An 18,557-nucleotide genomic window follows, 5' to 3' on the forward strand; every position below is an offset into this window, starting at 1 on the left:
TCCGGGTGCTCCGGTTTCCTCCCATAAGTCACAAAAGACATGCTATTAGATGAACTGGGCATTCTGAATTCTACCTCCAGTGTACCCAAACAGGCGCCGGAGTGTGGGGACTACGGGAGTTTCACAGTAACTTCATTGCAGTGTTAATGCAAGCCTACTTGCGACAATAAAGATTATTATCATTAATATAAGTCGAAGGGATTCAACCTTGATGGAAGTGCAAAATATTGGGCATGGATTTGGGAGGTGATCACGCATTTGTAGAACAGAACAGAATCCCTAGATTTAAAAAAGTTACAAGAAAGGGAGAAGAGGGGTAATTTTAAAATGCCTGAATTGTATTTGACCCTGAATTGCAAGTTTTAAAATTTGGGGCTCGGAATTTCAGATTCCTAAAAATGTACATTGTTTAAAAGTACACACTAGACCAGCCCTTCAGCATTGCATTAGTTGAAATCTTTACTTAAATAGAATGATCACAGCAAGAGTAAGCTACCATTTATACCCACTAAAATTAGATTCTGTAATCAACAGAAATCATTATCAGAACTTACTACTGCATCTTGCAAAGATTTAAATCGATGGTCGAAATAGCCAAGGGAATCTGATTGAATCTATATTATTAACATATTATGAATTCCACTTTTTTTTAATGCAAATGCAAAATGTGTGAACCAAAATTCTAAATTTTCATATGCACTTAATAGATTTTTCTAAATTCATGAGTTTGGCAGTCAGCAAAATCATTTTTGGCCTCATAAAAGATTGCAGAAAATTAAACTTTCCAGCAAATCAACAGAGGTACTTTCTGAAAGGCACCAGTAAGAAGAAATAAGAGGCTAAATATTTGGTAAGAGGTCTGACAACACCAGGTTAAAGTCCAACAGATTTGTTTGGAATCACTAGGTTTTGGAGGGCAGCTCCTTCATCAGGTGAACTCACCTGATGAAGCAGCTACGCTCCGAAAGCTGGTCATTCCAAATAAACCTGTTGGACTTTAACGTGGTGTTGCAAGACCTCTTACTGGCAGTCCAAAGCTGGCGTCTCCACATCATTCATATTTGGTAGCAACACAAAGAATTCCCCAAGACATAGGAGCAGAATTAGGCCATTTGGCCCAACGAGTCTGCTCCGCCAGTCAATCATGGCTGATGTTCTCCTCACCCCCATTCTCCTGCCTTTTCCCCATAACCCCTGATCCCCTTATTAATCAAGAACCCATCTATCTCTGTCTTAAAGACACTCAGTGATTTGGTCTCCACAGCCTTCTGCGGCAAAGGGTTTCACAGATTCACCACCCTCTGGCTGAAGAAATTCTTCCTCATCTCTGTTTTAAAGGATCGTCCCTTTAGTCTGAGATTGTGTCCTCTGCTTCTAGTTTTTCCGAAAAGTGGAAACATCCTCTCCACGTCCACTCTATCCAGGCCTCGCAGTATCCTGCAAGTTTCAAGAAGATCCCCTCATCCTTCTAAACTCCCAACGAACACAGATCCAGAGACCTCAACCGTTTCTCATACGACAAGCTCTTCATTCCAGGGATCATTCCTGTGAACCTCCTCTAGACCCTTTCCAAGGCCAGCACAGTTGTCCTGAGATACGGGGCCCAAAACTGCTCTCAGTACTCCAAATGGGGTCTGGTCAGTGCCTTATACAGCCTCAAAAGTACATCCCTACTCTTGGATTCAAAGTCATACCACAGAAAAGAAGTTTAAGCAGTTTAAAAACTGGATCATAATTAAAAATCCATCTCCTAGATCTGATACAGCACATGTTAAAACACAATGAAAATTTCCCAAATCTCACTTCCAGACACATCACCAGCATAATATTTTCTCATTCCACACCAGTTGCTTTTGTGGCCCCAAAGACTGGGCTGTTCACCCAGAGCCACAAGTAACTAGCTTGACTCTGCTAACATTAGTTGAAATGTGATCCGTCTGCTGTTTGTGGCGCCGCACACAGTGGTTACAACTGCTGCCTCACAGCACCAGGGACCCAGGTTCAATTCCAAGCTTGTGTAGAGTTTGCACGCTCTCCCAATGTGTGTGCAGTTTGCAGGCTCTCCCAGTGTCGGCATGTGTTTTCTCCGGGTGCTCCAGTTTCCTCCCACAGTCCAAAGATGTGCAGGTTAAGTGGGGTTATACAGATAAGGCAGGGGAGTGGATCTAAGTCAGCAACTCTCTCAAGGGTTAGTCGGTGAAGACTCATGAATGGTCTCCTTCTGCACAGTAGGGACTCTTGATTCTAATGGGACAGTGTAGGGTAGATTTTCTTTTAAAGTTAGGCTCCGGGAGGTGAAAGGACCCTGTCCTACCCAATATGCCACCTCCCTTGAACACTCATTCCCAACACTCACCTCCCAAGAACAATGGGGGTGGGGAGGTCTATGGCATCACACATCTAGTAATTTCAGTACTGCATTCCCCACAGCTTTCCAAAAGCATGTCTCCAACCTCAATCTACAGTCACGTTGCTGCAACAGGTAAAGATCCATTATCACATATCCTTAAATCATGAGTTCCTATGCTTTGTCTGGTGTTTCACTTAATTGCACACCATGGAACCCAATTGATTTAAACTTGGGGCAGCCAATGTACCAAATAGTTCGGATTCATCCAAAACTGAGACTATTAAGAGATCCTGGTATTCCAATTTATGTTTCAGCCACCATTAAAGCAGCAGTAGTAAAAGCAGCATCTTCCAAACAGCAAAGCCAATAAAGCAAGAAATATAAAAAGAACTGACATGTTTGAACTTGACCAGATTGCCAGAGCTGCTGGACCAAACAGTCCTGGGGATAGATATCAGTCTTGGCTCAGTGGTAGCACACTCATGAAAGATAGAAAGTTGTGGATTCAAATCCCAGAAAGGTGTGGGTTCAAACCCCACTGAAGGGGCTTGAGAACAAAGGCTAGGCTGATATACCGATGCAGTACTGAGCGAATGCTGCACTATTGGAGGTGCTCTTTTTTTTTTTTAAAAAGAGTGGTTTTCTTTTTTATTCTTTCTTGCAACAGATGTTGGTGACACTGGTAAGGCCAGCCTTTGTTACCCATCCCTAATTTTCCTTAAACAGAGTGGTTTGCAAAGCCATTTCAGGCCAGGCAAAGGTAGCAGAGTTTTTCCCGAAAGGACATTAAAACTGAGGATCCATCTGCTATAAATAGACAGAAAAGATCCAATGGGACGGTTTCAAAGAAGGGCTGTGGTGTTTTCCCCACATTGTCCTGGGCCATATTTATTGCCGAGTCATCACATCAGCTGGGAATAATCACATTGCTGTTTCTAGAATTTTGCAGTGTGCAAATTTGCTGCCATATTTCCTACCTTACAACAGTGATTTCACTCCAAACGTACATCAGTGGCTCAACTGAATTTTAAGAGGACATGAAACGTGCTCTATAAATCTACATACTAGACAAAAGGTAATCTGGGATAGTTATATGTTTGCTGAGCTGGATGAAGACTGCTCAAATTTGACTTGCTTCAAGCCTCTGAACACCATAAAAGCAACATTTTACTAATCCAGTTTGCATGGATGAATTTACTAATTCATGCAATACAGTGCTTTCAATTTTCCTTTGACTAATTCTCCTCTAATTGTTTTCCACGCTTGAGCTTTTCATCTACCTCATTGGATCTCCTAATTGCAAAGAAAGAGTCCATCTTTAATCTTTAAAATATGCAGAAAACATATTTTGTCACTGATGCACTTACAGGCCTATAAATATAATTTAACACACTTAATTAAGTTGTAACATTGAAAAGAAACACAAAATGAAAACCCAATTTTGTCAGAAAGACAGGAACTAGTATATTTCAAATCCAACTCTAGTGGGCAAGATCATTTTGCCATAGTCGGAATTTTATGGCTCACGCCTCCTCCAACTCCATACATGACTGAGCTGATGGGGAGCCCCAGAGGGGGCAGGGGGCACAGTGTCCATCGCCTACTGGCCTTAGCTGGAATTTTACCAATGTGGTAGATATTGAGTAATCCAACTGAGGTCCATAATGGTGGGAGGACATTAATATGTGGCAAGGCCGCCAGGAAAACCTTGCACCCAACAGAGGGGTCTTCTTCCCCTCCCCCACCCATCGCAAATGGTAACGGCTACCCCACAGGGCCAGTCTGACTGGGCCCAGCAAAGCCACCCCGAAGAAGAGGCCTGGGGTCCAGCCTCCCAAACTTGTTCATCATGGGGAACTATTGGAATTCCAGCTTTGGAATGCAAGCTTTGACAAAGTCATCGAACTTCAAAACGTTGGCTCTTGTCTCTCCCTGCAGATGCTGCTAGACCTGCCGAGATTTTCAGCATTTTTTCTTTTGTTTCAGATTACAGTATCCACAGGAATTTGCTTTTATGTATGGGGGGGGGCGGGGGGGGCAGAAACCACAAAGTCAGGCAATAGTCAGACAACCATCTGGTTTGGCTTCCTGCCTGGACCACTGACATTTGAAAACGAGGGGCGACAGGGCCACTGTGACCATGAAGCTTTTTTCCCGTTTTCAAGTTTAAAACAATAATCTGTAAAACTGGAAGTCCAAGTAATTCCAACATTTTAATAACTGCTAGAAATTCAAATCTTATAATTGCATGTCAAAAAAACTGGGTAGTTTAAGACCGTCTTACCTAATCTAAGTTCTCCAAAATTGCCACATCCTATCTTTTTTCCAACCCTGAAGTTTGGTCCAACCATTAAAACACCAGAACTGTGGGAACCTCGTCCACCACTCCTGCCCACTCTAGATCTTTCTTCCATTTTATCTTTATCTTTAGTTTTCTCCATAACGAGTTCCGGTTTATGGCAATTTTCTGTATGTACTCGGTTATGCACTTTCAGACTGTATAGTTCCACAGCGGAAGCATCATTTGGAATAAAATCAGTGTAGCAGCACCGGTGTTCAATCACAGGCAGAGTATTCAAAAATCATTATTTTCATCCCATTCGCAAAAGTTTCCTTGGTAAGAACAACAAAGAACAAATTGCACCATTTGCACGGGATATTCGTCCAAACAACCGCTGCACTCAATTGTTGAGGACCTGAAAAATAAAATAAAAATTAGTTATTAAATCAGTGTTATCACTTTGATATTCAAGTGGGAAGCAAACAGACTTGGTAGTACACACCAGCCATGAATATCTACAGTCAGTGACTTATGCAGACGGAGCACCACATATTGAGACCCATAAACCATCCAAGACTAAAACTAAATACAGCAGTTGATGTCCTCAGAGAACAAAGCATTCTATATATACCCTGCCTTCAGCAAAATGCCAAGTTATTGGACTTGGGTACTCAATGTTCTTACAGAAGCAGGTAAAAACACTGTCCATGCACACACAAGAACAAAAATGACAATGCTGCCTATTTTACTAATTTACAGTCAAGTAAATATAAATGAATAAATTTGGATTTAAAAAATTCCACTTTTCTTCAATTCCTCACAGAGCACTGAAATATTTCTCCAGAAAGAAGGGCTGCTTAGCAAGTAAATGTTAACCTCAAGTTAAAATGCTCAAAAAAGATTCCATTAAAGGGGCGCTTTTTAAAAGGATCCTCCGAATATGCTAAGCTGCAAGGTTTTGCTCTACTTGGAGTACAGGCATCGAAAAACTGTCAAAATGTCAGCCAACAAGTCAAATAAACAAGCTTGCTTAATGTCTTCGCTCACCAAGGATGAAGTGACAATTTCAGAAGACATCTAAATTCCTTACAAAGAGCTTGTCGGTAGTTTATTGATAAAATCAACTTTTAAGGTGGTGCACACGAACTAGTGTGTCCGAATATATGAATAAATTTTCATAACTCAATTTCAAAAGCATTATTCTGGTTGGGATTAAAAGCAACTTGAAAATTTACATTTGATAATATTGGAGAGTACAAGCCATTGAGCAAAAGAAAAAAAAATTTGAATTAAAATAAATATGTAGGCTCTTGGGCATCATCAAATCTGCTGGCTGTCTCAATGGAGTGGGCATTTTACTAATTACAAATTAAGAGTATAGATTTCATTCAAACCAATAACTTTTTTTGATAAAAATGAAGCTCAATGCACAAGTTTCCCTCCTCCATTATCAGAACATATGTATAATCTTCCACACTCTGCTGAATGAAACAGTTTCAAATTGGAACTTTTGCACGTCACATATCGGAGTCCCAAGGTCATTCTCATCACAGAATTCAATGTGAAACACATCACGGTTTTTCCACATTCAACCTTTTCATGATATGGAAAGCAAACTAGTTGGGCAACTCAATTGCTATTGGGATTTTGTCACTTGTGATTTGCAAATTTCATTGTGCACAACTTAAAAATGCTATCCAAAGTGGAGAAATCATAATCATGTATCGCGTTTGGAATGTAAAAATTCTGGTTGGATTCACCATCTGTTTTTGCAGCTTGGCATGTAAATTAGTTAAAATTTGGTAGCAACACCAAGTAGTTTCCACACCAAACAAAGATACACATGAAATAGGAAAGGGTGGCTAGGCAGAAGCTGGTCGACTCCATACTGGAGGTAGACCATAAATACTCCGAGGCCCCGACTGTAGAACTCCTGGCGGAGAGAAAAGAATTACAAAGGAACTTTGACCTGCTCTCCACCAGGAAAGCAGTACACCAACTCCGCCAGGCACGCGGGGCCCTATACGAACACGGAGACAAAGCCAGCCGCCTGTTGGCCCACCAGCTGAGAAAGCAGGCAGCCAGCAGAGAAATCGCGCAAATCAGAGATACCAGAGGCACGTTGGAAACAGAACCAGAGAAGATTAACAAAACCTTCAAGGCCTTCTACCAAGAGCTGTACACCTCAGAGCCCCCAACGGGGAAGGCTGGGATGAACCGGTTTCTTGACGGACTGAACATACCAGTTGTGGGAGAGGGCAGAAAACGGGATCTGGAAGCACCACTAGCACTGGGAGAGATCATGGACAGCATTAGCTCCATGCAGGCGGGGAAGGCGCCGGGACCGGACGGATTCCCGGCGGACTTCTACAAAAAATTTGCGACAGCGCTGGCCCCGCACATGCGGGAGATGTTCACAGACTCGCTAGCTAGGGGCACGTTGCCACCCACGTTAGCACAGGCCTCAATCTCGCTGATACCTAAGAAAGACAAAGACCCAACGGAATGTGGGTCATACAGACCCATATCTCTGCTGAATGCAGACGCCAAAATACTGGCCAAAATCCTAGCCAAAAGGCTAGAAGACTGTGTACCTGAGGTGGTCACAGAGGACCAGACGGGCTTTGTCAAAGGTAGACAGCTGACCGCGAACATCAGGCGCCTGCTGAACGTGATAATGACCCCCTCCGGGGAGAGAACACAAGAGGTGATCGTCTCCCTGGACGCAGAAAAGGCCTTCGACAGAGTCGAATGGAAATACCTCATAGAGGTACTGGAGCGGTTCGGGCTTGGAACAGGGTTCACCGCTTGGGTAAAGCTCCTGTACAACGCTCCCATGGCGAGTGTACAGACCAACAATACCAACTCCCAATACTTCCAGCTGCACAGGGGCACCAGACAAGGATGCCCACTGTCCCCGCTGCTGTTCGCACTAGCAATCGAACCGCTAGCAATCGCGCTCAGGGCAGCAAAAAATTGGAGGGGGATCCGAAGGGGAGGTAGAGAGCACAGAGTCTCACTCTATGCGGATGATCTGCTCCTCTATATCTCGGACCCACAAAGCAGCATGGACGGAATCATCGCGCTCCTGAAAGAGTTTGGAGCCTTCTCGGGCTACAAACTCAACATGAGCAAAAGTGAGATCTTCCCATTACACCCGCAAGGGGGGGGGGGGGGGCAGCACTAAAGGGGCGGCCGTTCAAACAAGCCCGACATAAATTCCGCTACCTGGGGATCCAAATAGCCCATGACTGGAAAGGGATCCACAAATGGAACCTCACCAGCCTGACGGAGGAAGTTAAAAAGGACCTGCAAAGATGGAACACACTCCCGCTCTCCCTCGCGGGGAGAGTTCAGACGATCAAAATGAACGTACTGCCCAGGTTCCTCTTCCTGTTTAGATCCATTCCGATCTACATCCCCAAGGCCTTTTTCAAAGCGCTGGACAAACTCATCATGGCGTTCGTATGGGGGGGTAAAAATGCTAGGATCCCAAAGAAGGTCTTACAAAAAACAAAAACCAGGGGAGGGTTAGCCCTCCCGAATCTACAATTCTACCACTGGGCAGCAACAGCCGAGCGAGTAAGGGGATGGATCCAGGAGCCAGAAGCTGAGTGGGTGCGTGCGGAGGAGGCCTCCTGCATGGGAACCTCCCTCCGGGCCCTCGCCACGGCAGCACTCCCATCCCCACCCAAAAAACACTCCAGCAGCCCAGTGGTGACAGCCACCCTCCAATCCTGGAACCAACTGCGGCAGCAACTTGGCCTGACCAAAATGTCGAACAGGGCTCCCATCTGCAACAACCATAGGTTCAAACCAGCACTGACCGACGCCACCTTCAAAAGGTGGAGGCAGGACGGGGGGACACTGACAGTCAGGGACCTATACACGGACGACAGGATCGCAACACTGGACGAACTGACAGAGAAATTTCAGCTAGCTGGGGGGAACGAGCTACGGTACCTGCAGCTCAAAAACTTCCTACGAAAGGAGACAAGGACGTACCCACAACCGCCACGACAGACACTACTGGAAGACCTACTGGACTCAAGTATCCTAGAGAAAGGGAACTGTAGTGACATGTATGACCGACTGGTAGATAGGGACGACACCGTACTGGACGCAACAAGGAGGAAATGGGAGGACGACCTGGGGATGGAGATCGGGTGGGGACTCTGGAGCGAAGCACTGCATAGGGTCAACTCCACCTCCACGTGCGCAAGGCTCAGCCTGACGCAACTAAAAGTGGTACATAGAGCCCACTTAACAAGAACCCGTATGAGTAGGTTCTTCCCGGAGGTGGAAGACAGATGTGAACGGTGCCAAAGAGGCCCGGCCAACCACGCCCACATGTTCTGGTCCTGCCCCAGACTCGTGGAGTACTGGACAGCCTTCTTCGAGGTAATGTCCAAAGTGGTGGGAGTGAGGGTGGAGCCATGCCCGATAGTGGCGGTCTTCGGGGTTTCAGAACAGCCAGATCTATTCCTGGGGAGGAGGGCGGATGCCCTTGCCTTTGCCTCCCTGATCGCCCGCCGTAGAATCCTGTTTGGCTGGCGGTCAGCAGCACCGCCCAGAGCTGCGGACTGGCTGTCCGACCTCTCGGAATCTCTCCAAATGGAGAAAATCAAATTTGCCATCCGAGGGTCGGACGACGGCTTCCACAGAACGTGGGAGCCATTCATGCGACTGTTCCGGGACCTATTTGTGGCCAATGTACAAGAGGAAGAATAGTCGGGGGAAGGTAGCGGGAGGGGGGGGGGGCTACAGGTTCGTTACGGGGGTTCGATGGCTAGCTAAGGCCCAAAACCAAGCTAAATAAACATGTTGAGGGGGGGAGGGGGGGGGGGGGGGGGGGGGGGCGCAGTTACTACTACGAAGATGCTTACCTGTAAATATGTGTGTTAATTTTTGCGTGTTTGTTTTTGTTTGTTTTTTTTTTCTCTCTCCTAACAATTTGTAATTTGTTCAATATAAAATACGAAAACTGAATAAAAACATTTATAAAAAAAAAAGATACACATGAAACAAATGGGGGGGGGGGGGGGTGGAGAGGAAGGGAGAGAGAACGAGAAAGAGAAAAAGAGAGAGAACTGCTGCCGACTATAAAGACCAGTTCCTGTGGATCATCTTTATTTGAGCTTTAATTGCATGTATAACCATGACTCCACACTCACTTCCTTGTTGTCAGTGTTAGGTTACCTGCCAAAAACAGTTTTCCAGTGTCATGTTACCTGCCAAAAGAAAAACTCATCCTCTCGCTCTCTCAAACATGCACCACAACCCACCATCACAGTAACAAATGCATCAGCTCAAGTGCAGCAGCTGCTTGCTGTGGCATCTCCTCTGCTACTGCTGCCTCCATCACGGCTACAGCAATTTAGAAAGAAATTGCTTGAGAATCCACAAAACCTCAGATCTATTTTGCTTTCTTGCAGCTGGAAGAAAGTTTTAAAATATTTTTGTATCCAAGCTTTGATCTGCCCATCAATTTTCTTATCCAATTACTTTTTAAAAATCACCTTGAAGATAAGCAGAGGAAATAGAACAATGAAAAGTCAGCATAGCATCCAAGATTTTAATTCCTCATCAAATACAGATTTAATTAATAAGAGCCCCACTGTGAAGTCGCAACACATGGCTATGAGATTTAGGTCGATAAACTAAACATTGTCGATGAATGTTGTAGACGAAACAACCCACTCTCTCATACACAACAGCCTGTTTACAAAGAAAAGCCCCTGGTGGCTCAGAATACCTTAATGTGTGATATTGAGCCAGGTTGGGAATGTTCCAACTTGCTTCAGTGCACCTGGGGTAGGAGAACTACTGGAACGTACACGTCAACATAAAAGGACATGCTCAACTGTGATATTCCTCATGATTTAATCTCTTACTACCTATACCAAGCTCCCAAAAAAGAACCACCACTGGAATTTTTTATTTATTTATTTTTTAATTCATTTGCAGGATCTGGGCATTGCTGGAGAGGCCAGTATTTACTTCCCAACATTAATTGTTCTTGAGGTAGCAGTGAACCATCAACATCCATAGAGATATTTCCTCATATGATTCAACTTCTTCAAGAGAGAAGAGAAAACTGGATGGGAAATGCTACATTACAAGGCCCGGTGAATATTATCCCTCAACTGCAGGAAGTTTAACAAAGGAGAAAAAGTGGAAGTTGGGAATCTACGCCAGCCCCCCGCCCCCCCCCCCCCCAAAAAAAATCCCTTTGAAGTATCCATATGTGCATGTAGCTCAGCCTATAATTTTAGTATAGCAGATTTATTTAGCTGAATATAAAATGTGTTCACTCCTTTTCACATTAGTACACCACATCTAGTTTTGTACAAAATATGTCAGAAAATGCTGGAATGCAAAATGATCTAAAGCTAATATTGTTAGAAGCAAGGTCAAGAATCCATAATACTTACTAGTAGAAAAGACACAAACAAGCTAATTCATCTGTGGTCAGTTTTGTTATATGCTTATTTGGTAAACCAAAATATGGCTTTGTCCAGCATGCTATGGCATGTGCTGCAAAGTCACAAATTCATGCATGTACAACCTTGAACTAAATATTCCGTTATAAAGCGACAACACAAAGCAATAACCATCCTAATATGCCAACTGGCTTTGGTTCCTCTGCACACTTTTTTTTTAAATGAACATTAACACGACTATTATGTTCACAAACATTCATCCAATAAACTTAAACACCTGATCATGTTCTACTTCATAGTCACAGGATAGCAAGAACATAAAATAGAAAAGGATACATCAATAATCCACTTTCAAAACAACAAAACTTTTAAAACAAACAATTCAAGTCTTTGTTCCTGGCCCAAACTCTCAACTTCAATAAATACTCCAGAAACTTTCATGACTTAAACATGGAACAACATTCTCATTAGTTAAACAATCAAAATACAGAAGCATAATTTTAAAAAGACCACATTTTGATAACAGAGCTCATTATATCATTTGCATACTGCACATTAGTTATTTGCTCTGGATTATTTCTCAGCCGTCACGTGCCTGGCCCATGAGATCTACAGGTCATCACACAACATACCAAAGTGTATCCTGACTGATGGCTGCCTTTCAAGTCATGCTTCCTTCTACCAATGTGCAAGCAATCAATCCTGACTACAGCATCCATATCTGTAAAATTCATACTGCAACATTAAGGATGGAAACGTTGAATGTATTGCCCTTCACTCCAGAACTTAAGAATAGCATCAAGACAGTGCCCTCATCAAATACCCCTAAATCAGTCACTTGATACTGTAGAGAAAGCAGGCTGTCCACCGAATAGAATCATTGATATGAATGGTGGTTTTGGAGGTCAGAGAAACCATCAGTGACTCAGAACTGCTTTTATGAATTGAAGAGAAATGAATGAAATGAAATGAAAATCGCTGGTCACAAATAGGCTTCAAATGAAGTTACTGCGAAACACCCCTAGTCGCCACATTCCAGCACCTGTTCGGGGAGGCTGGTACGGGAATTGAACCGTGCTGCTGGCCTGCCTTGGTCTGCTTTAAAAGCCAGCTCTTTAGCCCTGTGCTAACCCAGCCCCTTTGTTGGAAAATATTGATACACGGGTCATTACAAGATATTAATTATTTCACACTGCCTGCCATAAGAGCCCTTCAATGAGATTACAGTCTCATAGCCAACTGCTTATTATTCTCCGTTGAATATATGTGGTCTGAAAAGAACATGCCGTGGCCGGTCACGAAACAGGTTTTGTATCCAATGTGAGAGGCAGGCCCTAAGTCAACAGCAGCTCACTTGTTGAACAGAATAAATGAGATTTCACAGTCGGCCAGGCATCCTTCTAGATGCTCTTTACTTTTACAACTCGGCGGGCTTGCTGGGGTTCGCCAGCTCAAGGCAATCCAGGCCCATGGAAAACAAAACCAACCTTCCCCCCGCCGACCCCCCATTCGCGGCCAGAAAAGATGGGAAAGCGCTGGCCAGTGCTCGCAGGCCTCGGCGCTGCAAACCAATTCCCACCACCAGATAAAAGCTGGGACTACTCACACCCTAATGCAATCTTTCACTGCTTCCGAAAAACTGTATTGACAAACATTGCGAAATCACAGGTTGTATTTGGAAACTGCGAGATCCCCGGCAATGATCAGGAGGCGGCTGCCATTCCTCACTGGGACCTGGGAACAAAGTGTTCCCACACATTTGCTGGCGAGCTTTTTCCTCACCTACTCTGCAACAGTGGAGCGGCTCTGCCCATGTTGCACAGGCAGAAGAATCCTGCAGCCCACAAGCAAGGTGAGAGGGGCCCACTGCACAAATAAATCAGAGGCACAACATCCAAGTAATTCCCAGCCCAGTGATATATATTAGACAAGCAACATTTCACCAGTATGAATAAACAAAAGAAACACTAATACAGTATATTCCAGTAGAAGGTGGGGGTCCATCCTTCCCAATAACGCGCGGCCTTACATATTGTTCAAAGTTACATCACAAACTACAATTAAAATGAGATTCGAACTCTTTCCTCTGCCGACCATGAAATAGATTCAATTCGATAACCTTCTGTGACAACAGCTCTCCCCACCCACACCGCCCTCCAAGATAAAAAAAAAAGCTGGGATTCAAATCGGAAGGACACAAGAGCAGCTCCCTATTCCCCAGGAGAAACTAAAACAAAACACAGCCACTACTGCAGAAGGGATGGGGAATATACAGAGATCTCTATTTTATAAATACAGTCCTAGGTTTTATGCGTACAGCCAAGTTCATACATAGAATAAACACAAATACACACAGACCTGCTTGGGGATTTTTTTTTTTGTTTTGCAGTTATTTGAATATAAAGTGCGTTGGGTAAAAGCGATAGCCCTGCTATCCGTGCTTGGGGAGGTTACTGGGAGAGGTTTACATACACATACACCAGCAGCTCCTTGTACTAGTGAGCAGAGGCCCCACAACCCCGGCTCCTCCACTCTCAGCTCCTCCGCTTTTTGTTACAAAATGTTCCGAGTCACCGAGCGCGAGCGGAAATCCCCGGAAAAGCCCCTGAGTGACAGGGTCACAGCCAATCAGCGCTGGATACCGCCCCTGAGTGACGGGGGGATGGCCAAGCAACACCCGGGAAACATCATGAGTGACAGCGCACTGGCCAATCACCAGCCGGAAACGCGTTTGAGTGACAGCGCACCGACCAATCGGCGTTCTGTACAGCTCCAGAGTGATAGCGTATTATCCTATCAGCGCTCAGAGAAATTCCTGATTGACAGCGCGCCGACCAATCAGTGCACAGCAAGCCGGCCTGCAGCCAGCACAAAGCTCAGTCACCAAGCAGCAGGGGAAAGGCAACATGTGCTTTTCAGCAGCGAGGCAGGGCGATCCCCAAATACCTCCAACAATTCTCAGTGTGTTCAGCCAACTCAGAAATAAATCAATAGTACCCTGATTGAAAACCAGTAAAACTTGGAAATGAAGGGTAGCAGAAAAGCTTTAAAGTGGAACTCCTGCTGTCAGTAGTATTGATTGCTTTACTGCGATTTGAACTTTTTTTTCTTTCTTCCTGGCTTCATTGTTTTCTATCGATTACGAAAGCAAAAAGTATTGCCCCGCAAATTAAGTTACATTCCCGCTGCTACACACTGTAAACTTAACGCATATTACGGGGCTTGCAGTATTCCTCAGTGAACTAAAGCTTTCATTCTTTTACATAGTCACAATAAATATATCCATTCGTGTTGTGATATTCAACAAATTGGACCATCAAAATTCAATTCTGAGAGACTCTGGCAAAATCACGGAGTAGTCTTCACATGAAAGGCTCACCGAATTCAATTGGCCGTATTAATGCCGATCGTTTACCACGATCAGAGGATGTGCAAGATTCTGTATTTACATAAAAGTGCATTTTAGTCAATTTCAATCAGGGCCAACATTGCACAGACCATGACCCTCAATATAAAAATTCGAGAATGTGTTGTACGCACGAAGGAGAAAGCATGAGGTGCAATATAGTCCTCAAAAATACTTAAGGTCTGGGTAGTTTATTACAGGCATACCCCATGGAACCACAGAACATTACCATACAGAAAGAAACTATTTGGGCCAACAAATTTGGGTTGTATTGTTCCCTCCATGAGCCATTCAGTCCAATCTCTCCACCTTGTTTACGCCCCACACCCAACATTCTCTATTACCAAGCAGCCTTCCATTAATTTCCCATCAAAAACTTTGCTCAGTGCAAAAGATTCATCCAGTCTACTTCTGAAATCCCATCCTGATTATCTTAAATCTGTGTATTCTTGCCACTGACCCATCAATCTGTGGAAACAATTCACCCCTTCACTGCCTTAAAGACTTCTACTTAGTCATTTCCCCATCTTATCCTTGCTCCAACAAAAATAACACAGCTCTCAAGACTCTCCCAACTGCAGAGTCCTGAATACCATCTCCTTCATTATCTCCACATCCCTCCCATCCATGCATGCCCAAAACCGCACAAAACACTGTACGTGCAACTCAGCCAATCAATGTCCTACACAAGCTCAACTATTTCCCTGTCCCTGTAACCCTCACCTGCAGACAGAAAACAAAGGTTATGGCCATAAATTAAACCTGCATAGTAGCATGAAAATCCTCTTTGTAGAGCACTAACATGAAACATATTTAATTTGCCTCAATCCAATCGCTAATGGTAATGGGGCTATGCCATACAACCATATGTAACTGGCACTAAATTAGCAATCTCTCTCTTGTTAGCCCATGTGTCAAATTTAAGAGATACCAAACTGATATAAGAAAGGTTACTTTTCCAAAGTAGAAGCTGCAGCATATTGTGGTCAAAAAGAAGTAGCTTTATTTTGCATCAACTTGTGCTACAGCTGGAAATGTATGGTACTAACAATCAGTGAAAAACATTCCACAGCTTGATAAGTGCAAAACTCACACATAAATATGGTTAAAACAACCCCAATTTGGCTCCACTTGATACATTGGCAACTCAGGAAGACCATAGGGTGGGAAATTAAAACTGTGACACTGCTGCTGCTGTCCATCTGAGGTTTGAGGCGAAATGCATAGTTGGGGCAAAGTAGTCTGAATTTTACTCTCTGTCTAACCATGGATCTAACCACTACAATTGATGTTGCAGTGCTTGGTGCTGGCTCTGTTGGCTCCAAAACCTTATCAAACAGGATCAACTTCCCTCACTTTAATAAGTACAAAATAAACACAAGAAACATTTCTTTGAAAAAAAAATCCATCGCAGCCAAGAACTTTCTCAAAAAACATTATTAGCTAGGCTTTTTGCAGAACTGTAAAATAGTGCTTATGCTGCCACTCACTCCGCTGCATTAGCAGTGTCCTGTATTCCAGCAGATATGCATGAAATTAGGTTTAAAAAATGAATATGGCAGCTGAAATGGGACCGTCGCAATTTTAAGAATACTTAAAGGATATTCCACTACGGTCCCTCATTCATCTTATCTGTCATCCTGGAATTTCATTTATTGCATGTTGCCATCATTTCTACAAAATCTATTTAATAACTAGTCAATTTCCTATGGCATGTGCAGCCATCCATTGAAGTGGAGTGAGGGGCCAATGGATAATTGGAGTGTGGTGCATAGATGTAAATGTGTCCACTGACATGGATATATTACAGATACAGATTTGAAATGTTCCAGTCACTGACTTAGTTTGGGGAAGCTATCAATCATTTTATTCCTGGGGCCTTCCTTCAAAAACAGTTCTTGTACTGATCCTGAGAGTGCCTTGACATAGGGCACAAAGTGGCACACATTCCAAGGATTCCTGACCTAACTGCCAAACAAATACCAAATGCAGGCAAATGGGGTTAGCTGATTGTGCTTTTTGGTTGGCATGGACCAGTTTGGGCTGAAGGGCCTGTCTCCATGTCATAAATTCTAGGATTCTGTGACATGTGTTAGCTGTCCTTGTAAAAGCTACTTTTATTAGTATTAATCAAATGCCTGTGAAGCCAAGAGTAATGATCAAATAATGTTTGGTTACAAGCAGGAGATATTTGGGCTATGGTGTGCAGATATAGTTCAGCGCCCATTTTTAAGTCAAACATCATAAGGGAAAAAAGCTTTCATTTGTATAGCACCTGTTACAGCCACCAGATGCCCAAAGCACTCCACAGCCAATAAACTACTTTTGAAGTGTACTCACTGTTGTAATGCCAGAAACACCACAGCCAATGTATGCACAGCAAGCGCCCACAAACAGTAATGTAATTTAAAATAAAATATATTTTAATTAAAGTTTTCATTTTATAAAACACAAAATAAACAAATCCATACAGACAAAATACCATTTACAAACCCAAACCATAAACCCCTGACTGACCAATCCTAAATGATATAAGACAAAGATCGCCACCTCTGGCAGACCTGGGCATAGGGCCCAGCCTAGAAAGCCACTAACCCCGCCCCTAAGATGAGATACAGAAAAACTCTTAGCCCTACCCCGCCGCCATAAACTTGAAAAAAGCTTTCCAGAGACAATGCTTCATCCCGATGCCCGTGTCTATGTATTTACGCTGTGTATTGATGTATGTCCTGTGTTTTTCATGTATGGAACAATCTGTCTAGACTGTAGGTGGAACAATACTTTTCGGTACGCGTATAAATCAAATCAAATCCTCTCTCCCAACTCCCCCCACCAAACAAGTAAGCTAAGCTCACTGAACCTTATCCACAGCCCCTTCTCCCCCCCACCCCTCAAGTCACTCCAATTCACTAGCTGAAACTTTACAGCTAGCAAAGGCAACCACTCAGGGTGTATGTTCAAAGAACAAAGGAAAATCAACACTCCTCAACCTAACGGAAGAGTTACCAAAGCCCAACACCCTAACAAAAAGTTGAGGGAGCTAGGGGTTTTCTCTTTGGAGTGGAGGAGGATGAGAGGTGACTTAATAGAGGTTTATAAGATGATGAGGGGGATAGATAGAGTGGACGTTCAGAGACTATTTCCTCGGGTGGATCTAGCTGTAACAAGGGGGCATAACTATAAGGTTCAGGGTAAGAGATATAGGAGGGATGTCCGAGGTAGGTTCTTTACTCAGAGAGTGGTTAGGGTGTGGAATGGACTGCCTGCTGTGATAATGGAGTCCAACACTTTCGGAACTTTAAAGCGGTTATTGGATAGGCACATGGAGCACACCAGAATGATAGGGAGTGGGATAGCTTGATCTTGATTTCGGACAAGGCTCGGCACAACATCGAGGGCCGAAGGGCCTGTTCTGTGCTGTACTGTTCTATGGTTTATGTTCTAATAAATATCTAAAGACCCTCGGGGGCCATAATTACCCCATACTATCACCCTAACCATCACCTCCGACAGCGGTAGCCCGCTGTGGGCTCAATCCCAAACATACACCAGATACACACAAATCCAAAAAACAATGTCCACGGCGGGAGCCACCTTATGTGCTCCTAATTGTCGCGACCAGAAGTCCCCACAGGAATTTAATAATGACCAGATATTCTGTTTTTCTCATGTTGATTGAGGGATAGATATTGCCCAGGGCATTAGGAATAACTCTGTTGTTCTCCTTGAAATGACTGAGAAAACAGGTTTAATATTTCATCTGAAAGGTGGCTCATCCAACAGTGCAGCACTCCCTCTTTGCTGAATTGGAGTGATGGCCTAGACGTTTGTGATTAAGTCCTCTAGTGAAACCTGAAGCCAGGACCTTGGGATTCAAAGCTAACTGAGCCACAGCTGACACAGAAGAGGAAGAGCTTGCATTTCATTCATTCTTTTTCTGGTATCAGGATATCCCAAAGAACTTTAGAATCAATTAATATATTTAAAGTATAAATATTTAAAGTATAGTCACCACCATAGTGTAGGGTAGTCCTTGTTATACTGTTCGTAACTGTAATTTTGGGAAAGGTTTGGAGT

At 43.7% G+C, this 18,557-nt stretch overlaps 1 protein-coding gene across 12 annotated transcripts in view; it reads right to left on the minus strand.

The window, feature by feature from the left end:
* LOC119970415 (casein kinase I) overlaps positions 1-18,557 on the minus strand; it is a 332,753-nt gene that overhangs the window by 280,850 nt on the left and 33,346 nt on the right. For 9 of the 12 annotated variants that reach the window (XM_038805003.1, XM_038804997.1, XM_038805004.1 and 6 more), the window contains exons 1-2: positions 13,433-13,635; positions 4,635-5,046 (exon numbers count right to left, since the gene is read on the minus strand). In XM_038805003.1, the coding sequence (XP_038660931.1) occupies positions 4,635-4,791 (157 nt within the window). In that variant the 5' untranslated portion in view covers positions 4,792-5,046; positions 13,433-13,635. Of the gene's footprint in view, positions 1-4,634; positions 5,047-12,680; positions 12,703-13,432; positions 13,636-18,557 lie in introns of those variants that run through there. The other 3 variants (XM_038804995.1, XM_038804996.1, XM_038804994.1) reach the window with 3 other exon arrangements.

This window comes from Scyliorhinus canicula, chromosome 8, assembly GCF_902713615.1.
Source record: "Scyliorhinus canicula chromosome 8, sScyCan1.1, whole genome shotgun sequence".
Classification (NCBI taxonomy): domain Eukaryota; kingdom Metazoa; phylum Chordata; class Chondrichthyes; order Carcharhiniformes; family Scyliorhinidae; genus Scyliorhinus; species Scyliorhinus canicula.